Genomic DNA, 24455 nt, shown 5'->3' with positions numbered 1-24455 from the left:
ATTGACTGGGGCCATCTCAAGTGTGGGCATCATGATGCCAGACTGTATGACTTCCTGGATTTCAGCCTTGCAGTTCTCGCACATGCTCAGTGCTGCACAAGCAGTGTAATAGGTTTCAGATCAGGTTTGAATAGCAACGGGAGTGTCAGAGGAAGTTGACACTTCAGACTCCTGGAAAGTTACACCCACTACATTCCCAGGAGTCTGTGCGGTGTAGGTTAGAAAGCTTAACCACTTACCCCCCGGACCATATTGCTGCCCAAAGACCAGAGTACTTTTTGCGATTGGGGACTGCGTCGCTTTAACAGACAATTGCGCGGTCGTGCGACGTGGCTCCCAAACAAAATTGGCGTCCTTTTTTTCCCCACAAATAGAGCTTACTTTTGGTGGTATTTGATCACCTCTGCGGTTTTTAGTTTTTGCGCTATAAACAAAAATAGAGAGCCAATTTTGAAAAAAATGAATATTTTTTACATTTTGCTATAATAAATATCCCCCAAAAATATATAAAAAAACATTTTTTTCCCTCAGTTTAGGCCGATACGTTTTCTTCTACATATTTTTCGTAAAAAAAAATCGCAATAAGCGTTTATTGATTGGTTTGCGCAAAAGTTATAGCGTTTACAAAATAGGGGGTATTTTTATGTCATTTTTATTATATTTTTTTTACTAGTAATGGCGGCGATCAGCGTTTTTTTTTTTCGGTATTGCGACATTATGGCGGACACTTCGGACACTTTTGACACATTTTTGGGACCATTGGCATTTTTATAGCGATCAGTGCTATAAAAATGCATTGGATTACTATAAAAATGCCACTGGCAGTGAAGGGGTTAACACTAGGGGGCGGGGAAGGGGTTAAGTATGCCTGGGTGTGTTCTTACTGTGGGGGGGGGTGGCCTCACTAGGGGAAACACTGATCCTCGGTTCATACATTGTATGAACCGAAGATCAGCATTTCCCCTGCTGACAGGACCGGGAGCTGTGTGTTTACACACACAGCTCCCGGTCCCCGCTCTGTACCGAGCGATCGCGTGTGCCCGGCGGTGATCGCGCCTGCCGGGCACACGCACGGGAGTCGGGGGCGAGCGGGGGGGGGGCGCGCGCCCCCTAGTGGCGGCTGGGAGAGAGGACGTCATATTACGTGCTCTCGCCCAGCAGAGCCACCTTGTGGACGTATAATGACGGTGCGCGGTCGGCAAGTGGTTAAGCACCTAGGTGCAGGAAGAGGGAAGATTAACTATTCTGCCTAGCAACAACACTTTGAAGGCATCTAAAAAAAAAAAAAAAAATTTCTTAAAGGACTAGTGAATTTTTTTTTAAAACTACTGATGTAATGTTATATTTATGGGTGGAACTCCACTTTAAATAGCATTTTCAGTTTGTGGCGCTCATATACGGTTTGTGGTTCCCCATATAAGATTTTTCTTTCCAAAGTGAACTTTGGACAGAAAAAGAAATAAAGGAGAGACTACCATTTAATGTGGTTATGCATTATTAACTATTATTACATTAACATTTTAATTACAGATAGTATAAGGTTATAAATCTGTTCTTATATTCGATTCCTGTGACCCAATGCAGAGCTGCACTACACCTTGGGGAGGCAGAACTAAGCTATCCAGGTTCTATTGAATTTCATAGACTGATGAAAAAGCGGTGTTGCTTAACCACTTGACCTCTGGAAGATTTACCCCCCTTCATGAACAGGCCACTTTTTTGCGATACAGCACTGCGTTACAGACAAATCCGTGGTCATGCAAAATATATTTTTTACTTTCTGCTATAAAACAAATCCAAAAAATCTAAATTTCTTTTTAAATTTACATAATTACATATTTTTTGGTAAAAAGAAAAAATCCCAATGAGCGTATATTGATCGGTTTGCACAAAAGTTATAGAGTTTACAAACTATGGTATATATACACTGCAATTATTTTTTATATACTAGTAATGTCGGTAATCAGCGACTTATAGCAGGACTGCAATAATGTGGCAGACAATCTGATACTGAAACTTTTGACATTTTGCGGGAACCAGTGACACTAATACAGGGATAAGTGCTAAAAACATAAAAGGTCGCTGTACTAATGACAACTGCTGGGAAGGGGTTAAACATATAGGGTTAATTGTGTGCCTAACCAGTGTTTTTGTGTTTACTGCGGTGAGGTGCTTTCACTAAGGGATGTGCTGGATTTTATTCCCTGCTTTGCAGAGAAACAAAATCCAGCTATCTACTTTGTTTACATAGGCAGAGCTCTGTTCTGTCTTCCTCCTCACCAATCAGTGGTGAACATTCATTAGCTGGCACCCAGACATCAGCGTCTGCTGTGTCTAATCACAGCCCAAGCGGTGTGCTGCGTGCGCCCCCCTTACCTGAAAGAGCAGAATCGCGTACATACACAAGATCCTGTGCAGCTGGCCGAAACTGCCGCAGCAGATGTACAGTGCACGGTCGCCAAGTAGTTAAAGGATATGTAAACCCAACATTCTATATTCCTGATATGTGCCTGCTGTACCATGTACTTGCATGAAAAAGTATCTGGTTCTCTTTGCGTTGCCTCCTTTGTGTGAAATTCCTGGTGTTCCTACCAGTCACTAAAAACTGACCACACTAGGTAGAACACCACACTGTCATCAGTTTTCTAGTCGTACTGGGAATGCATGTGCTGACACGTCCCCTCCCACAAACAGCTATTCACTGGGAAGATCAGTGTGCCGCTGCCTCTACTTTCCCAGCTCTCCAAGTCCTTGTGCAGCTTTCATTTCTATGTTAAACTGAATGGGTTGCTTTACAAGGTGAGAGTACACATATACTTTAACTAGGTTAGAGAAAAATATGGCCATCTCTATTTATATGAAACAAGCATTGCACGTTAGTGGTTAGGCCTGAAGAAGGGGTGCATGCTCCGCCTTGGCAACCCCTCACATCCCACCCGTGATGTCAGGAATAGTCTTTCTTGGGGTCCACAGCACCAGAATGAACCGGCTGCTTCCATGGAGGGGGAACCCTGCAGTGCCATATGCAGGATTTACACTCTACCTTTGTGAGCAATTGTGCACATTTTTTATTAAACCATTTAAATTATACACTCAGATTGACGCTTGTGTTCTCTCCTAGCCCTCTTCCAGTTACTTCTTAAGCCTCGTACACACGGCCGGTTTTCCCGATGGGAAAAGTGCGAGGAGAGCTTTTGGCCGGGAATCCTGGACGTGTATATGCTCCTTGCAGTTTTGCCGACGGGAAAACTGACCAAAAACCACCGGACAAAAAAAGAGAAAAAAAAAAAAAAAGAACAGCTCCCTTTTTTCTCGCCGGGAAAACCGGCGGACTTTTGCCCAGCGTTTTTTGGCAGTTTTCCTATGGGAAAATCTGCAAGGGAGCATACAGACAGCCGGGATTCCCGATCAAAGCTCCATCGCAGATTTTCTGTCAGGAAAACTGTCCGTGTGTAGGGGGAAAAGACTGGCCGAGCAGGTCGGCTTTCCCCTCTGGATTTCCGAGGGGAACTTTACCCATCGGAAATCCTGCACGTGTGTACGGGGCATTACTTGCCCACTGAGCTGCCACAGCGTGTACCAGGCAATGGATTTGATGGACTTTATGGACATTCTATTGTGTTTTTTGTTTTTCAACTTTCCCATTTAGTCAAGTATTATAAGCCACAGCACCCCAGTGAAACGCTGGCTTTCACTTTGCACCAATTATCTAACAGTTTTTGACACTTTATTCACTGTGCTGCTCTTAGGCATGCTACAAATTCCATAGTCCAGGGCTCGACAAATCCCGGTCGCCAGGGCGACTAGAAATAGCATCCTGGCGACTTGGCTTGGAAGGTGGGCAAAAAAAAAAATTTTTTTTTTTTTTTTTTGTGAAGTCCCCAGCTCTTCCTTGTGTGAGCTGGCGCCATCTGGTGGTAGCCGTTGGTATTGCAAGTTAAGCATTACAAGTTAAACAGCAATTCTAATGTCATTTTTCACTATTTTCACTGCCATCTTCTTCCCTCTAATTAGAACCCCCAAACATTATATATATATATATATATATATATATATATATATATATATATATATATATATATATATATTATCCTAACACCCTAGAGAATAAAATGGCGATCATTGCAATACTTTCTGTCACAACGTATTTGCGCAGCGGTCTTACAAGCGCACTTTTTTGGGAAAAAATTACACTTTTTTAATTAAAAAATAAGACAACAGTAAAGTTATCCCCATTTTTTTTATTATTATGAAAGATAATGTTATGCCGAGTAAATTCATACCCAACATGTCACGCTTCAAAATTGCGTCCGCTCGTGGAATGCCGACAAACTTTTACCCTTTAAAATCTTCATAGGCGACGTTTTAAAAAATCTACAGGTTGCATGTTTCGAGTTACAGAGGAGGTCTAGGTCTAGGGCTATCGTGGCGATACCTCACATGTGTGGTTTGAACACTGTTTACACATGCGGGCGCTGCTCACGTATGTGTTCGCTTCTGCGCGCAAGCTCGTCGGGACGGGGTGTGTTTTCTGGCTCCTAACTTTTTTAGCTGGCTCCTAGATTCTAAGCAAATTTGTCAAACCCTGCCATAGTCAATATTCCCTAGTAGTCCATCTCACAAGTTAGCAAGACACGTTGGCTATGTACTTACTGTACATACCGTGGGATCAGGAAGAACAAACATAGGTACCCTCTAACAGTAAATTGAACCACATCAGCAAAAAATAATATAAATTGGAGGAGGCCGAGAGCAAAAGGGACTTATTTGAGTTAAGAATACATACTTCAACAGTTTTTTTTTTCCTTCTCCTTTTTAAAACAGAATTTAGGGTCATTAACCACTGCTGCCTCCTTCCAGCCGCCGCTTGCCAATAAAGTTTGAAATACGCATATAAAGTCCAAATGACTCATTAAACCATGCACATCACATACATGTTTTGCCCAAATTTGTACTGAAATGTATAATTTAGGAGTTTTCCTTTACCATCGTAACTCATTCCCTAAAAGAAGGATAGCAGAACAAAATGCCAGCCCATAATTAAAGCTTTTTCCTGCCAGATAGCCTGCAATCAATCAAATGGCGCAGAAAACTGCTTTCATTGATAGAGATGGATGACTGCTGAGAATTTCTCTGAATATCCTCCAGAAATATAACAATTTATAGATTAGACAAATATGATATTTTAGCTCCAGCCACACATGCTAACATTTCTAACTGAAGGCTTGATATGGACTAAAGTGTAATCAAAGAAACCCTCATAGATGGAACAAAATAATAATCATCTTCAGTTAGACCACACCCCCTTTTTTGGATTGGGAACTTGGCTTGGACATTTTTATGGAGATGTGAATATATTTTGCTAGCAATTGTCGGAAAATATATTTAATGGTCTACAATTCCAAGATGAATGTCTTATGTCATGAGCTTTCAGCGATGGGATATTGGCACGGTTACTGTTCAGTGTGGGGCTGTTCTCTCCTGACACGGACAGCCACATAAGGCTATAAAATAGAAAGGGGTAAATTCTGCGCTAGTAGTGTATAAAATAATACAAATTATTGATACAATGTATAAAGTGAGAAGAGCTGCAACACAAAAAACATGTGATAATCATGTGATAAAGTGGATAAAGATAATATAGTTGCGCTAAATAAACCTGACTAAGTATGAAAAAATATATTGAAAATGCCCATAAATAAACAGAATGCAATATACCACTAGTAACAAGTGACTCTGTTGATATAAATAAAATTCATCATACATATGTGCAAAACTGCAAAAATAAATGTGAAATATATAAATACATCAAAAATTGTAGAGAAAAAATTGACTTATATCTCAAACAAGTTTGGAGAACCGTAATAAGTGTCCGTGTTAGAAACACACAGAAAGTGTCCAAAAAAAAAAAGAAAGTAAGTGACCAAAAGTAAAAATATTCTACATCCAAAGAGGAATAGTCCAATTCCACACGAATGGCGAATTAAAAGTGCAAGAACAGGAAGTGAGACTGCTGTACACCACCACCACACTGAATTTTTCCTCAGGTGTCACACAAAATAATAAGGGGGACCCTTACCAGATAAGTTGGACCTCAGATGGCAAGGTCATGTGCGCTTGTGCAGATATTAACCTCTGCACTGGTTAGAATGATGAACCGAAATGTCCAAACCACCAAGCTCCTTAGGGTCTCCTCCTCTGAATTTAGCAATGGGGGTCCCGTGGTGTCGCTCTCTTCGAAATGGACAAATCCGCAGACTGTGCCCTGCGTTGTTGCTGGTCCACTTCGCAATTCTGCACTGTTTCAATAGCCTGTTGCTTTTTTTTTTGCCTTCAATAGCCTGTTGCCTTGTTACTAGTGGTATATTGCATTCCGTTTATTTATGGGCATTTTCAATATATTTTTTCATACACTTAGTCAGGTTTAATTAGCGCAACTATATTATCTTTATCCACATAAGGCTATAAAAAGGGGTTTTAGGCAACATTAGAATTTGGTTAGCTTCAGTTTACATCATATTAATCCATCTTTAAAGCTGAATTCTAGTTGTATGGATCATTTTTGCATTATTTTGTTCCAGCTTGCAAAGGCATGGCCGATCGCTGTGGAAGCTGGAAGTCACTGTAGAGGGCACCGCTAACTACGGCGATCACTCTGGGTCCTGAGCTGAGTGCCAATCACTCTAGTAGTGGTGCCTACTACAGTGATTTCTAGGTTCCACGGGTACCGGCCCGCTACGGAACATGCTTAGTTACATTGGTCCAAGCTATAACAATGCAACTATGCAAAAATATCCATACCTGGAAGTCAGCTTTAAATTTATTGCTGTAAATGAAAGCAGTAAGTACCTGAAGGTGACTTGCTATAAGTCTCTTGCAATCTCCATACAGCTGAGAATGGGAGACTGAAAAACAGCACCAGAAGCTAATCGGTTGTACTCATGTGCAAAAAATGGACATGCGTACTGGAGAGAGAACTCAGACTCCCGCTTCACTTTTACTGGTCCATTCACAGACCTTCTAACCTGCCAGACAGGGATGTGTAGAACAGTTTCATTGTATAAATGTATCTATGTATATATAACCTTTTGCCTGGAGCTCAGCTTTAAGAAATAAAGGGTAATGGCTCCTAGGGGTAAAGTGCTAAAACAAATTTGGTCATTAGGACAGCCAGTCTCAAGCAGGGCTCCATGGAACCTTAGGTTTCTTTCTGTGGTTACTAGGAGTTCCTTAAAGCGGAGTTCCACTCAAAAGTGGAACTTCCGATTATCCGTCTCCTCCCCTCCTTCGGTACCACAATTGGCACCTTTCAAGGGGAAGGAGGGACCGGGGACCTGTTTTTGAAAGGTACTTTTCCCAACTTCTGGGAGATGGGGGCCGCAGCTCCGTCACTTGGAAGTTCAGCCGCTGCTCCTTCCTCCGCCGACAGACCAATTAGAAAGTGCATCGCGCTTGCGCAGTAGGGAACCAGGTGTGAAGCTAGAAGGCTTTACTGCCGGGTTCCCTTACCAGGAATGGTGGCAGCTGCACCAGACAGCCAATATGAAGATCAGCTGAGGTGCCGACATTGCAGGCTCCCTGGACAGGTAAGTGTCCATATAAGAATAATTTTTTAGCAATCAGTAATGGTGGCCAAAACTATACAGGGGGCATTCTTTCCACTAACACTGTAAGGGGCATTTTTTCCACCGACTACCAATTAATTGATTTTAGAAAAAGTTCCCAGAGACCTAAAAAGTATTTCAATACTTCTATAGGATAGTTAATTGTTAGGAAAACTGAGGAACACTTTTCCAGAGGCAAATGGCCTGCACTTAGAGTAACTGTGCCAACCACAAAATAAACAAACTGTAATATGTGCCGCAAATTCTATATAATCAGTAAGTTCAAGAGCAGCACATACACTGTGCTTTCATTATATGGCACAAAGATCTTCAAATTAGAAGCTCTGCCAATGCTCCAGTTCTATTAAAAAGCTAGACATATTATATTATGCTTTTTTAATTTGTTATAATTGCCCAAAAATCACTTTCTTCAACAGTGAAACTTTATATTGCCATTGTGTGTACTTAGAAACTGACCACAGTGTGTAATCAGGATTTCCTATGGCATATTGCTGCTCTTTACATGGTAACAAAATAAAGCCATACACGTCTAAACTTGCAACTTCTTCTTGGATGAAGGCCCACATCTGGTCATTTCATTAATGAACCACAAAACCATCCTTGATCATGAACAGGCACTCAGCGACTTTGCAGTCAACTAATTTCTATGAGAACAGTGTCATTAGACATTTAAGTTGTTATGGAAAAAATTTGTAGCAGACACCTAAATGAGCCTTAACGCAACTAAAAACACTTGCACTAATGTGTAGAAGACTTAAGCTTCGTACACACAATGAGATTATTCAAAGGGGATGGTCTATCGAAATTACTTAGAGGTTACTGAAATTGCAAAAATTCATGAACAACAGAATACAATGTCAGAAGTGATGTAGTGCATTGTATTTTAATGTATTCTGTTGTTTCTGAGCATGCGTGGTCTTCCAATTTTTTCAGATGATGACCGTACTGATTAAACTAAAATTGTACAATCTGGTATCGTACAAGAAAATGTTTAGTGTGTTTGTCACTCCAGATAATTTGTCGTGACCCGCACTCAAAAGCTGTGTACTAGAGCTGCACGATTAATCGTAAAAAAATAAATAAAAAATAAATAAATAAAATTCGCAAATTTGATTCAACCCCCCTCACAATCTCTATTCATGTAACACGCGGAGAGAGTTCTCTGCTCACTCAACTGTCAAAATAAGCAAAAAAATTAATGGCAGCCTGCCAAGTCTTTCACAACATTGTCAGCACTGGGAGATTACTATAAACATTGTAACATTTAAATCTTTTAGAGCTCAAAGGGATGAACTTTGATCTGTAAAGGAGGTCAGTTTACCACTTACAGACCGCATGCCGTCATTATATGGCGGCACTTTGAAAAGGAATATTGTTGTTATGGCAGCCGCTAGCTGCCATAACCCTGGTATCCTACTCTTCAGCGGGCGGTCCTCTTTCAGATAAAATTGGTCTCTGTGGCAGATTCGCCGCAAGATCCCTTTTATCGGTGGTGGGAGAGGTACCCCCCCTTCAGCAGCTTACTAGTGACCTCCGATGCTTACCGGAGCCGCTGGTAGCGGCGGAGACGATAGAGTCCTTTCCCCTGCTTGGCTGGCTGCCAAGTGAAGGGAAGATGGCCCCCACTTGGCTCCATAGCATTGACTGGCAGAAGCGATGTCAAACGTCATATCCGCCCCATTTTCTCTTAAAGGAGAATTTTTTTATTACTTTTTTTATTGCATTTTAGTGTAAATATGAGGCCCTTTTGACCCCAAATCTCATATTTAAGAGGTCCTGTCATGCTTTTTTTCTATTACAAGGGATGTTTACATTCCTTGTAATAGGAATAAAAGCGACCCCAAAAAGTTTTTAAAAAGGACAGTGTCAAAATAAATGCATATGTGAGTAGTGCCCGCACATGAACACGGTGTTCAAACCACACATGTGAGGTATCACTGTGATCGTTCGAACAAGAGCAATAATTCTAGCCGTAGACCTCCTCCGTAACTTAAAACTGGTAACGTGTAGAAATTTTTAAACGTTGCTTATGGAGATTTTTAAGGGTAAAAGTTTGTGTCCATTCTACGAGCAGGCACACTTTTCTCGGCGCAACGTTATCTTTCACAATATAAAAATAAATTGGGCTAACTTTACTGTTGTCTTATTTAAATCAAAAAGGTGTATTTTCTCCAAAAAAGTGCGCTTGTAAGACCGTTGCGCAAATACGGTCTGACAGAAAGTATTGCAACGACCGCCATTTTATTCTTTAGGGTGTTGAAAAAAAAAAAAGAATATAATGTTTGGGGGCTCCAAGTAATTTTCTAGCAAAAAAATATGATGATTTTTAGTTGTAAACAAAGAGTCTGAAAAATAGGCCCGGTCCTTAAGTGGTTAAAGACTAAAACCTTTTTCTGACACTCGTTCGAGCTTACAGTCTAGAAGGGAGGGATTCTCTAATGCAGGGGTGCCCAACCAGTGGCCCGGGGGCCTCATGTGGCCCGCGGAGCCCTTTGATGTGGCATGCGACCTCCTGCTCTGGGATGGAATAGAATACGGTTATTAAAGGTAAGTTTTTTACTAAAATCACAGTGTGTATATATATATATATATATATATATATATATATATATATACATATCTGTTCTGCAGTGGGGTTACTGGACTGCTTTCAAACTGATCCGCAGGTGCAGGGCAGTTTACCTGCGGGTTACCTGCACTGAGCCATATACTTCTGTTATTACCTGTGTGTTTGGCGAGCTTTCTGAAAATGCACCAAACCTGCAGAATATAATAGAAGTCTATTGCAAAGTTCAGGAAAGCCAAAAGGTACACTGCGTTGCACCCGTGGTGTGGGTAAACCGCAGCGCATCAGTGTGAAAGCAGCCTTGGGCCCTTTCACACGGTCAGTCCGACCAATTGGACCATCCATTCACCTCTAAGTAGTGGCAGACATTAACCGACGTGTTCTACCTCCAATACGATCCGCTAAAAAGTATTGTGGTCTGCATCCGTGTCCGCTCTGCATATGCAGAGCGGACATGGACATGCCATCCACCCGCTCTGCTCATTGTGGCCCGAGACCGGTTGCCAAGTCGCTTACGTGGCCCTCGCTGTTCAAAAGGTTGGACACATCTGCTCTAAGGTCTCTGATAGAGATATTATATATATATATATATATATATATATATATATATATATATATATATATATATATATATATATATATATATATATATATATATATATATATATATATATATATATATATATATATTTATTTTAGTAGAGACCTTAGAGAATAAAATAGTGCTTGTTGCAATATGTTATGCCACACTGTATTTGCGCAGCGGTCATTCAAATGATTTTTTTTGTGAAAAATACACTTTTTTTTTTATTTAAAAATGAAAACAGTAAAGTTAGCCCAATTTTTTTGTAAAAATTTGAAATATGATGTTACGCCGCGAGAATCGTGATCTTTATTCTAAGCAAAAAAATTGTGATTCTCATTTTAGCCAGAACCTTGCAGCTCTGTGTACCAACGATCAGATTATCATATGATCGATTAGAAAGAATTTTTCCTCCAATTTTCTGATCGTATGTACTAGGCATAAGGATGGATATCTTTAATGGCCCACAAAAGATATTGTAGGCCATACAAAATGACTCCACAGTCCTAATGTACAGGAGGGTTAAATGTAAACCATAAAATTAATGATGTGCACCTCTACTGAAAGCCATCATCTCCCTTATCTCTGTGTACTGATAGAAATAAAAAAGAACCTGCAGTCTAATTGTAACATGCATTAGAGTTACCTGGGAGACCAGGAGTCACTTACTCATATTCTGGTGCAGCTGAGCAAGCAACACAGGAAAGCCTGGATCATAAAATGTATGCTTATTACAGAGATTATTAATGTACAAATATCCTTTATATATATATATATATATATATATATATATATATATATATATATTCAAGCATTTGCACATATGCATGAATGTATTGCCTTAGCTGCCTTTATACTCATGTTTTGGAAGAAACATTCTCATCTGCTGTTATCTTCCAGCAGGTAATTCAAGGCTTACATTTACTTAAACCTCATCCGGATGTGTATTAGACATGTAATTAATGACAGCATAATATAATTACTTTAGTACTGACTTGACACCTCGTGGGCAAAATAACACAAACGTTGTCTCATTATTACTCAGGGAATATTCAGGGCTATGTGCATGAGATGTAATAAAAAAAAAAAAAAAAAAATGAATTGTTGTACTTATTCATTGACTTTTAGTTATGTATGGGCAAGTTAGTGTATCAGTTATTTAGGACATTATCAGCGATGGCATCAGAATAATGCTTTAAAATAGAGACACTCAAATGACCAAGCAACCTCTCCAAGTTGCACCCATGATCAGTAGGTGCCATGCAGGACTCCTGCAGACGTGTCGGTGTATCTGTCTGCTCATACCTCATACAGGCAGGCAGATACACACTGTAAGGATGAGACCATGAACTACCTAGAGTGCTAAACAGTGCTGTGGTATTTCATTGAGCACTACAAGCAGACAACCGCAAAGAATGTTGGTGATTTTAGTTTTCCCATTCACAGAACTCTGAATAAATGATGCAGCCCGCACAGCCATTTTTTTTTTTAAATAAATAGTGACAACGTGCGCTTGCTGTCACTAGAGGTAGCGGAGCTGGCAGAAACTGCAGAATTGGGAACATGTTACATTTTCCACCCTAAAAACATGTTCCCAAAGATGAACTTATCCTTTAAAACTTTACAGTTTTACATTTCATATTTTACTATTAGGTAACATTGCTTTATGGTACAACAGTATACACAATAACTCCCCACAGTTCACAGACATGTGACATACGTTAACTCTTACCTTCACTACCTCTGGGGTCTGCCGAATTGACAAAGTGGGCCCAGAGTCTTTGACTTGGTTTTGGTTAGTTGGGGAGGGCAATGGGCTCTGAGGTACAATAGTTTCTTGAAGAATTTGCATTACTTCCTTTTGTTTTGACAGGGTTCCTCTACCTGACCGCCAGTCTACCAGCTCCTGGGCAAAGTCCTCAATGCTGCCCAAAATACGTGACAAAAGGTTGTCATCATCCTCCGATTTCTCTGTAGTACCTCCCTTGGCTTGTGCTGATGAGGCAAATTGTAAATTGTGCTCCTCCGTAGGGGCCGATAATTGTGTTCTAGAGGAAGCAGTTGAGGAAAGTGGTGGGTTTTTTAAAGTGTTCTCAATCTTCTGAGAAAAACGCTCCAAGTCCAAAAGTAGCTTGTCAATTTCCTCATGATCACTGCTCCTACCTACTTTAGGGGGTATGCCTGTGTTGCTTTTATACTGGGGTATGACTGTTCTAGCACTCCCATGACTAGAAGGAGAATGAGACGAACTGCTAGACAATTTCAAAGTCATCTCTTTGGGATGCTGCGCATCAGCTGTTTTCTGAGATGGCGGACTTTCACTTGACCAGCGTCTGCTCTCTGACAATGCTGGTAAATTTGGTGCACTTGGTGACCTTTTTTGGAAACCAAGAGCAGATTGAGAATCCGAATCCTCTTCAATAAAAAGTTTTTCAGCTGAACCCCTAGGCAGCTTTTCCCCAGAATGTGGCTGTGCTGGGGGCATGGTTTGCTGAGAAAATGAAGGATAATTTTTTAAAGAATTTGCCTGGATTTGTCTGTTGCCTCTTTGCCAAGTTTTTGCAGGCAGCGGAGGGGCAACTTCTGAAATAGTTTTTACTGAGGCATCATTAGCATTGGTGCTTTGTGCCACTGGATCTTGTTTTTCACTAGAAGATGAAGAAATGGCTTTTAGTGAAGGAGGAGACTGAACGACATCTTCATATTTAGGAGGCTGTTCATGACCATAAATAGGTGAAAATGGATGCTGCTGTAAACTATTTAGGCTTTTTACAAGTTCAGCCAGATCACTAGGTTCAGTTCGTCCGTGCTCCATTTCAAAAGGAAGCTTTTTCAGATAGGAGGATAGTCTTGCCATTACATTCATATAAATAATTTCAGGATTTGGAAAATGGTCAGCACCTTTTCCCTCGCCCATATTACTGCTGTTCCCTCCCACCGATCTATTTTTGATGCACTGCTTGATTATATTGGTACATTTCTTTAGATCTTCAGAACATTTAAGTAGAATGTCCAAGCATACTTTTATGTCTTCTCCCGATCCAGAACCATCAAGTTTGTGCTTTTTCAGGATCTGGTTTATGAGATTTTCTTCTGATAGTCCTTGTAGATATAATGTGGCCATGCTGTTAATGCTCTGTTCCAAAGATGTACCATGTGGCAATAATGTTTTTTCCTCCGATACCTGTAACAAACCAAGGGGAGGGCAGTTCTCATTGTTGCCAAACTGACCAAATATAAAGTCATAGTCAGCCGACCTTCTACCAAAGGACTCAGGACGGACTTTGCGTCCTTTCCTGAAGTTGACATGCTGGGTGGGAGTATTCTTTAGCTTTTCGAAAGAAAATTCCTTGGCTTTTCCACTGGCAAGATTTATGGCTTCACCCGTTATGTCCTTCAGGCTGCTGGTACTCTGAATGGTCGAGGCTTTTTTAACCCGAGGGTTTAAGTGCGTATAGTCCTCGCCACATATCGCACTTTCTGCAACTGTGCTTTTATTTGTAACATCCCCGGCATGGCTCGAAGTTGTCTCTGGAGCTTTTAGAAGTTCTGAACACATAGTGTGATGGGCCACCAGACACTGGACTCCAAATCTATGAGCCTGGCAAGCACCAGGGCAATAATGAACTACATTCTGCAGTCGATTGTCCAATACAACATTGTTGTAACATGTAAGTTTACTCACAACCACCTTGTAAGGTGCCGCCATGAGGAAAATAAATAAATAAATAGGCGTAAATAGAAAGTCAGGCCTAACAGTTGTCACCCATCCTGTAGTTTAGGTACCCAATTTCCAAAAATAATCCGTGTAACAGAATATGATCCTTATCCAGGTAAGAAAAGTGATCAAGTTTAAGAAACCTGCTTTTCTAAAAATCGCCAGCTAATAAACCAGTCACAACCCACAGTTATGAATCAAAAATAATAAAAACAGAAGTGCAGAACAAAAACACACACGCACAGAGAATAAATAGAACTGCCAAGGCAACAATTCACAGAGTAAGCCAGCGGGTGGTGTCACTTTCCAGTCAAGGTTGATGAGATGGAGGATGAAAGATGTTCTAGTTTATCTCTGTATCTTTTCCGAAAACTGTAAGACACAGCATCTTATTTCATTCGTCTTTACGGGTAACCACACGGGGCTCCAGGTGAAGCTATAGGAACTTTGATGCAAAAACATTGCAGCACCTGAATTCAAAAAATTGCCAAAACTTTTGTAATTGAATGTTTTATAGAAATAATCCAAACGGTGATTTCTCTTCTTAAAACGCAGTTATAAAGGAGGGACTTCAACACAGCTTGTCAGAAGTTTAGCATAACTACCTGGGAAGAAAAAGAAGAAAAGTATTAAACATAGCAAACTGCAGAAAAATAACTACAATAATGTACAGTGCATCATACTGCAACATGAGTTCTAATGCATTTACAACTCTGCAACAGAAACACACAGTTTTCAGAGGGCCTCAGGGCCACAAAACACCAGTCTCACCTGTCTTAAAGAATAATTCCACCATCGGCATGTTATACATAGCTACATTGGTCCATCATGTAGATATATATATGACATATCTTGCTGACTGCTATTTATGAATGACAACTTGCACGTGTGCAATACCCTGCGTGGACGTGTGACCAGTTCTCCCCTTTGAAATACCGACCTGCCCATATCGGCAGCCCACAAGGGTGCTTTAAATCACTTCTTGTCCAGATCAGCACACACTAAGCAGACAAACAGCTGAAATAACTGCAGGATTCTAGCCACTCTACATTTGCTCACAGGATAAATACCATTACTTTTATTTACTCTGAAATCATTTCAAGTTTAAAAAAGAAAATCCTGACGGAGAGCTTTTCTAACCGCTAGCAACAAATTAGAAGATAAACATTTGGAAATGTTGTTAGCGTGTAACCGAGACAGAGCCTCCTAGATTTTCTGCCTGATAAACTATGTTGTGTAAGGATCCAATTTGAATCTTACTAATTATTTTCTTTAACTTGCCCTTTCACTGTCAATAACACACATTTTTATTTCTTTTAAAGCATCAATTCATTGAAAGCTAAAATTTGGGTTTCTACCGAGTTAAATCCCCACTTGACTATTTAGACCGGTCATACAGTCAGATTTGATTTAAATGTAAAAAATAAATAATGGAAATATCCACGCTCAAAAAATATTCACAGTCAAATATAAAGCAAAACCTTGGATTGCGAGCATAATTTGTTTCAGAAACATGCTTGTAATACAAAGCACTTGTATATCAAAGCGAATTTCCCCATAAGAAATAACTGAAACTCAAATGATTCGTTCCACAACCATTTATTCATAAGTCCTTCAGTTTATAGTCCATATAAAAAGATCATCGCAATGTGATAGGATGTGCAACCATAACATGTCCATCCACAAATGGAAGCCTCCACAAAGGGATTAGAAGCAAAATCAAACAGGAGTTACAGAGTATAAAAGAGAAGAGAGGCGACTCTAATGCCACGTACACACGATCGGTCCATCCGATGAGAATGGTCTGATGGACCGTTTTCATCGGTTAACCGATGAAGCTGACTGATGGTCAGTCGTGCCTACACACCATCGGTTAAAAAAAAGAGATTTTTAATACAGCTTACCTGTAAAATCTTTTTCTTGGAGTACATCACGGGACACAGAGCAGCATATTCATTACTATATGGGTTATATGGAGTACCTTCAGGTGTAGACACTGGCAATCTCAAACAGGAAATGCCCCTCCCTATATAACCCCCTCCCATAGGAGGAGTACCTCAGTTTTGTAGCAAGCAGTATGCCTCCCAAAATGGTCCTCAAAAAAGAGGGGTGGGAGCTCTGTGTCCCGTGATGTACTCCAAGAAAAAGATTTTACAGGTAAGCTGTATTAAAAATCTCTTTTTCTTTATCGTACATCACGGGACACAGAGCAGCATATTCATTACTATATGGGATGTCCCAAAGCAATGCTTACAATGAGGGGAGGGAGAACATCTCCAAGACAAAAGGATTTAATTTAGAGATATACTCAAATCATAATAAATCCAACTTAGTTGAGAAAAATAAAATTTTTAAATTTAACTCGAACAAGAGGAGCCCCCGGAATCCGAGGGTCTCAAACTGCAGCCTGCAGCACTGCCTGCCCGAAGGCAGTATCAGTATTCCTTCTTACGTCCAACTTGTAGAATTTTGTAAACGTGTGGACAGAAGACCAGGTTGCCGCCTTGCAAACTTGAGCCATAGAGATCTGGTGGTGTGCTGCCCAGGAGGCGCCCATGGCTCTAGTAGAATGAGCCTTTAATGATACTGGAGGAGGCAACCCTTTCAAGCCGTAGGCCTGAGTGATTAATTGCTTAATCCACCTAGAAATGGTGGACTTTGCAGCTGCCTGCCCCTTCTTGGGCCCATCCGGTAGAATGAACAGCACATCTGTCTTCCGGATCTTCTTTGTAGCTTTAAGATAGGCCTTCATGGCCCTGACAATATCCAAGGTATGCAGCAACCCTTCCTTTCTGGAAGTAGGTTTAGGGAAGAAGGATGGTAATACCAAATCCTGGTTCAAATGAAAACTGGATACAACCTTCGGTAGGAAGGAAGGATGAGGGCGGAGAACGACCCTGTCCTTGTGAAAAATAAGATATGGTTCCTTACAGGATAAGGCCGCCAGCTCCGAAACTCTTCTTGCGGAAACTATGGCAACCAAAAATACTAACTTCCTTGTCAGTAGAACCAAAGGAATATCAGCCAACGGCTCAAACGGTTGTTTCTGTAAACTTGACAGAACAAGATTTAAATCCCACGGACAAAGCGGGGATTTAACTGGAGGTCTAATACGTAAGACCCCTTGAAGGAAGGTCTTAACCAGCGAGTGGGTGGCCAGCGGCCGCTGAAACCACACTGACAGAGCAGAAATCTGTCCTTTGATTGTGCTTAATGCCAATCCTTTATCCACTCCTAGCTGGAGAAAACTTAATACTCTATCGATGGTAAATTTGCGAGAAAGCCATCGCTTGGACTCACACCAGCCTACATAGGCCTTCCAGACCCTGTAATAAATCACCCTAGAGACCGGTTTCCTGGCTCTGATTAGGGTAGAGATTACTTTCTGAGACAGACCTCTACCCCTGAGAATCAGGGATTCAGCTTCCAGGCCGTCAAATTTAGATGCCGTAAGGCAGGGTGGAGGATCGGACCTTGCGATAGCAGGTCTGGCCGTAGAGGAAGAGTCCAAGGGTCTCCCACTACCATCCTTAAGATTAGTGAGTACCATGCCCTTCTGGGCCATGCTGGAGCTACCAGGATGACTGGTATGTGCTCCACCCGGATCCTGCGCAGCAGGCGGGGTAGTAACTGGAGCGGGGGAAACGCATAAAGAAGTTTGAACTGATGCCAAGGGCAAACCAACGCATCGGTTCCGCAGGCCATCGGATCCCTTGAGCGGGACATGAACCTGTCTAGTTTCTTGTTGAGTCTCGATGCCATGATATCCACGTCCGGCACTCCCCATCTTTGGCAGAGTGCTTGAAAGACTAGTGGATGCAGAGACCATTCCCCCGGCCATAGAGTCTGGCGGCTTAAGAAGTCCGCCTGAAAGTTGTCCACTCCTGGAATGAATATTGCCGATATGCAGGGCACATGAGCCTCTGCCCATAGAAGAATCAAGCTCACCTCTCTCTGAGCGGCTTGACTCCTGGTTCCCCCTTGGTGATTTATGTGTGCCACGGCCGTGGCATTGTCTGATTGAATTCTCACCGGGAACCCCTGCAATTTTGACGTCCAAGCCCTGAGGGCTAGTCGAGCAGCTCTGAGCTCCAAGATGTTGATGGGCAACTGCTTCTCTGGCTTTGCCCAAGTACCTTGGCGAGTGCAACCATCCAAAATTGCTCCCCAGCCCGTCAGGCTGGCGTCTGTGGTCACTATCTTCCAAGCCACTGGGCTGAAAGACCTCCCCTTCAGTAGATTCTGAGGGTCTAACCACCAACACAGACTTTGTCGGACTCTTGATGAGAGCGGCAACGGGATATCCAAGGCCTGTGGCCTTCTGCTCCATGCTGACAGGATGGCTGCCTGTAGGATGCGAGTGTGGCTCTGGGCGTATGGTACCGCCTCGAATGTGGCCACCATCTTGCCTAGTAACCTCATACATAGGCGAATAGTCGGTTCTTTCTTGCTTAGAACCAGTAGGATTAATTCCTTGATGGCTTTTACCTTCCTCAGAGGTAGGAACACTCCTTGTTGTTCTGTGTCTAATCTCATGCCGAGATATTCCAACTGCTTTGTGGGCTGGAAAGCTGACTTTTCTCGATTTAGGACCCAGCCGAACCTCTCGAGGTATTGGACCGTGAGGGCCACTGCTCGCTCCAAGCCGGGAGACGAGTGATCTATGACTAGGAGGTCGTCCAGGTATGCTAGGATCGTGACCCCTTGGATCCTTAGTTTGGCTAGGATTGGAGCTAGGACCTTCGTGAACACCCGGGGGGCCGTAGCCAACCCGAAGGGAAGCGCCACGAATTGGAAGTGACGCGAAGCCACCATGAAGCGTAGATATCTTTGATGTGGCTGATAAATTGGAACATGAAGGTAGGCATCCTTTATGTCTATGGACGCCATGAAGTCGTCCTTCTGGAGTGTGGCAGCTGCTGACCGCACGGATTCCATCCGAAATGAGCGGATCTTTAGATATGCATTTACCATCTTTAGGTCCAAAATTGGCCTGACATCTCCATTGGATTTTGGGATGATGAATAGGTTGGAGTAGAAACCCAGCCCCTGTTCCAGGACTGGTACCTCTACTATTACTTCCTGGGAAAGTAGATGATCTAATGCCGATCTTAATGCGGCTCCCTTTTCCGGATCGTTTGGAATCCTCGACTTCTGGAAATGAGGAGGAGGAAACCTTAGGAAATCTAATTTGTAGCCTGTGGCCACGGAAGACCGTACCCACTCGTCGGGAATGCTGGCTTCCCAAATCTCTGAAAAGAGTCGCAGCCTTCCCCCCACCTTCGTGGGTGGGGGCGTCCCTTCATAAGGTTGGCTTGGGGGCTGGTTTTGCTGGTTTGCGAAACCACTGCCTTTTGCCTCTAACAGCCTGTCCTTGTGATCTGCTGTTGAAGCCGAAGTTTGTTTTTGCAAGAGGCCGTCGATACTGCTTGGCATTAGAGGGCCCCTGCCCAGGGGAATACTGTCGTTTAAACGCAGGTCCCTGAACCTTCTTCTTAGTTGGCAAGAGAGTACTCTTGCCGTTTGAAATGGTCTGAATGTATTTATCTAGGTCTTCTCCGAAGAGTCGTCCTCCATGGAAGGGGAACCCTACCAGGAGCTTCTTGCATGGGGGCTCAGCCTCCCAGCTTTTTAACCATAAGAGTCTTCTCATATGGATAAGGGATAACGATAAACGTGACGCTTGCTGGATAGAATCCTTGATTGCGTCTACCGTAAAACATATGGCCTTAGGGACATCCGAAAATTTTTCTGCCTGCTGGGCCGGAATAAGTTTAAGCATCTGCTTAAATTGATCCGATAATGCTTGAGCGACCCCAATCGCAGCCACAGCTGGCTGTACTACTGCCCCTGCAGTAGTGAAGGAGTTCTTAAGTAGTGCTTCCAAGCGCTTATCAACTGGATCCTTGAACACCTGTATGTTTTCTACAGGGCATGTTAACGATCTGTTAACACATGAGATGGCTGCGTCCACTGCAGGAGTAGCCCATCTTTTGGAAAATTTTTCTTCCATAGGATATAGGACAGAGAACCTTTTAGGTGGTAAGAAGATCTTATCTGGCTTGTTCCAATCTTGGAACAAAATTCCCTCTAATAGAGGATGGATCGGAAACACAGCATTGCTTTGAGGCGCCCTCAGTGAGCCCAAAGCTGAAACCGTCGATACCTGGAGATCTGGTACTGGCAAGTTGAATGTCCTATGGACCAAGTCCGACAATCCTTGAATCCACCAGCTCTCCCTCAGGGAGACTGCCCCAGACTCCTCTGTATCCGGGTCTTCGATCCCTGAACCTACTTGGTCCGTGTCCAAGAGGTCGTCCAATTCCCCTGAGGAAAGGACCTCCTCTTCTGAGGGTCCGCGCTCGGGCGACGGAGATCTATTCCGCTTACTGCCCCGCATAGCTGCGGATATCATTTTTCCCATGCTTTTCTGCATCTCTTTTAAAGAGGTGAGTAATACCTCCTCCGTGACCATCTTAGGGTTGGACTGACCCGCGTCAGCTCCAGCCCCAGATCCCGATGGCCCCAAGGCTCCCTGTAGGGAAAACAGCGGCATACCATGGTACAATACCGAGGTACACCTGCTACCTATTGGTATTTGGAACTATAAAAGTTAATTGTCCAAACACCTGTTTGGGGGATAAAAAAATGCTTCCTCTCCCCTAGATGACTTTTTTTTTTTTTTTTTTTTTCGTTTTTGTTTCAAATCCAGGAAAGAAAAAACATTCTGTCCCCCTGAGTAGTATTGCAAAGAAAAACTATGAGATGGAAAAGAAACAGCCTATTTCTAGGCTTGACAAAACAGTCCTCTGAAGACTGCAATATCCTTTCTGGCCACTGTGTGTCCTCGGCGCCCCGTGCTCGCTCTGGTCTTTCTCCTCAGTTCCAAAGTATTGATGGAACAAACAAGGAAGGGCCGCCCCTTCCTTTAAGCCACTGACCCGCCCTTCCCCCCCCAGCAACCTCAAACAGGAAATGCCCCTCCCGACAGGGGGAGGGGGGGGGGGGGATTTTGGGAGGAAGGGACCTCTCTGTTCCAGCAAACTGCAGCCTGCAGCCTGGAACCATGAGGAGGCCAGCGTTTTGCCTGCTTGCAGGCTCTGAGGAGGAAGACTGAATGGAGCATCGCCTGGAGGCCTGCAGGTAAGCAAAGCTCTCTGACACACACATATATTTTTATATAACACAGGCCCCACTCAATGCTTTTCCAACACTACAAGGGAGGTCACATCTTATGGGGAATAATACATAGAGAGCCATCCTATCTTTATGATATGTGACTAGTTTGCCAGATGCAGTGCATAACTTTAGGCATGTCCCCTGTGACCCCCCAGAAAAAAACCTGCTAAGAACCAAGTTCCGCAAGTTTTCCCCTCACTTACCTGCTCCATGCCGCAGGACTTTGCCAAGCAAGAGGCCCAATCTTCCCCCATCTCCGTGGGGATGTCTAGACCTTCAGGCCCTGGGTTCCTATGAAGGATCCACTGTCCTGGGCCCATATAGCACCCTGGCAACAGAAAACTTTAGGTACGCAAAGGTTTCTAAGTTCTGGGCCCAGGGTCCAGCTCTCTAAAAAGAAAAGCATTATGGGCTATACCCCAAGGGTTTGGGGTCCGGTTACTGACCACTTTAGCGCTGAGGCTTTTTTGGACAGAACCGGTAGCTCACCTAATCCCAAGGATGCGGAGGCAAGCTAAACCATGACTAACACCTAAGACACTGGCGTAAAAACTGAGGTACTCCTCCTATGGGAGGGGGTTATATAGGGAGGGGCATTTCCTGTTTGAGATTGCCAGTGTCTACACCTGAAGGTACTCCATATAACCCATATAGTAATGAATATGCTGCTCTGTGTCCCGTGATGTACGATAAAGAAAACAATCGTGTCATAACGCGGTGACGTAAAACACAACGACGTGCTGAAAAAAAACGAAGTTCAATGCTTCCAAGCATGCGTCGACTTGATTCTGAGCATGCGTGGATTTTTAACCGATGGTTTCTATCGGTTAGGTATACATCGGTTAAATTTAAAACAAGATTGCTTTTTTTTAACCTATGGATAAATAACCGATGGCGCCCACACACGATCGGTTTGGTCCGATGAAAACGGTCCATCAGACCGTTCTCATCGGTTTGACCGATCGTGTGTACGCGGCGTAAGTGTAGCAATATGTTGTACCTTCATTAAATGTAACCATATTGCTACACTTCGAGACGCTTCTCTTCCCTTTTATACTCAGTTGTGACATGACGCTACTTGTATATCAAGACATCGCTTGTATATCAAGTCAAAAATTATTTAAAAAATTATGCTGGTCTTGCAAAACGCTCTCAAACCAAGGTTTTACTGTAAATGAATTAGCAGCCAGAATACATTTTGTTGATTAAAAAATAATAATAAAAAAAATTAAATTAAAAAAAGCATAAAAAGTCCATATGCAGCGCTAAAATCATAAATAAATGCAGTCCAAAACGTATGGTGAAAGGAAGAGATGAGACCCTCGTACCAGCTTCAGTGTGAGCTCCAATGTGTTTACATCTAGTCTCCTTACCAAATGGTAGATCAAACAGGCATTGTAATAAGGATAGAACATTTCCAACAACGAGTAGCCGGCACCACAGCACGATCAACCAGTGGAATGTCTCACTTCAAATCAGAGATCAATAGACAAAACTCCAGGAAGTAATCCAATAATCACACTCCACTTGTTCGAATCGCCAATCACAAGGAATAAACCCAAGTGGCAAAGATAAAGAAGCGCATAGTGAAGCATGTTCAAACAGATTAAACCGTTTAAGACTGTACTTACAAAGGGTCAGTAAAATACGAGCATCAATGTACAATTTTCAAAAGGTGCCGTGGCTCGTAGAGTGATTGTGTCTCCAGGGAACGGCTAATGCGTTTTCGACCAATAGGACATCGTCAGAGGTGTGGCCTACTGACACAAGCACGCCTCTTTATATGTAACAACCGGAATTATTATTATTAACCGGATATTGGCGGTCAGAACTCTCGTTAACCAGACATTGACGGCCGGAACTGTTAATCAGATGCGTTCCAAAAGCCAGGAATAGAAGAATACAAACCAAAACAAGCTGTATGGAGAAGTGGGCCGCTGGACCTAGCCACACACGCTCCAACAACCTGATGCAATTCAAAATAAATGGGCGCATTGCCGGATAATACGAGACAATTTCTATTACTAGCATATCTCATATAAACCACCATCCATTCCTCACAGCATATAGATGATGCAGACGATGTGCATATTGAAAAACAAAAAACAAAAAAAACATTACACTTAAAATAAGTAATCTAAATAGAAATTCCGACTGGTAAATATGCCTCCACCTAGTGGACAAAAAATAAAAATACATATTAAAATTATTTTAGCGCTGGATATGGACTTTTTACGATTTTATTTAAAGCCCAACTCTGGGCAAATAAAAAATGATCACTTGCAGTAAGCCCTGTACTGGACATGGGGACGCTCCGCTCAAGGGGAGAGTCCAGTGCCGAATCGTGGGGGGGGGGGGTAACGCCACCTGCTGGAGGAGCAAAGGACCAGGTATGTAAAAGGGTTTCTCCACTCTCCTAGACTGAACAAATAAACCTTGCAGTGCAGACACAGTCCCACTGCATTTTTATCTGCTCAGAGTTGGGCTTTAACACATTTGATTCGTTCAATCAGTGAAATTTACCAACAGTTAGTTATGTAGCAGATATCTCCACCTAAAATCTGCACATCCTCTTTAGTCTCAGGGCTTGCTGCCATTTCTTGTGTGACTGGCCCTGGGGACTGATGCACAGTTACACCTTTCCTTCCTGTTCTCATTAAGAGAGAATGGAAGGTAACCGCTCCAGGTGGATGTGCTTTGGTTATAAACCTCCTCTCAGAGACCAAGGGTGCTGCCAATGACTATAGCAAAGAAAAGAAGGATGTTTGAACAGCCGCACTCCAG

General features: G+C 42.6%; 1 protein-coding gene across 3 annotated transcripts in view; it reads right to left on the bottom strand.

Moving 5' to 3' along the window:
• Positions 1–24455, bottom strand: part of PPP2R3A (protein phosphatase 2 regulatory subunit B''alpha) — a 337220-nt gene that overhangs the window by 132217 nt on the left and 180548 nt on the right. For all 3 annotated transcript variants that reach the window (XM_040348693.1, XM_040348694.1, XM_040348695.1), the window contains one exon: positions 12507–15097. In XM_040348693.1, coding sequence (XP_040204627.1) covers positions 12507–14483 — 1977 coding nt within the window. In that variant the 5' untranslated portion in view covers positions 14484–15097. The remainder of the gene's footprint in view (positions 1–12506; positions 15098–24455) is intronic.

This window comes from Rana temporaria, chromosome 4, assembly GCF_905171775.1.
Source record: "Rana temporaria chromosome 4, aRanTem1.1, whole genome shotgun sequence".
Lineage (NCBI taxonomy): Eukaryota > Metazoa > Chordata > Amphibia > Anura > Ranidae > Rana > Rana temporaria.
Note: the sequence above shows the minus strand (reverse complement) of the source record. Positions and strands in the feature narration are given on the sequence as shown.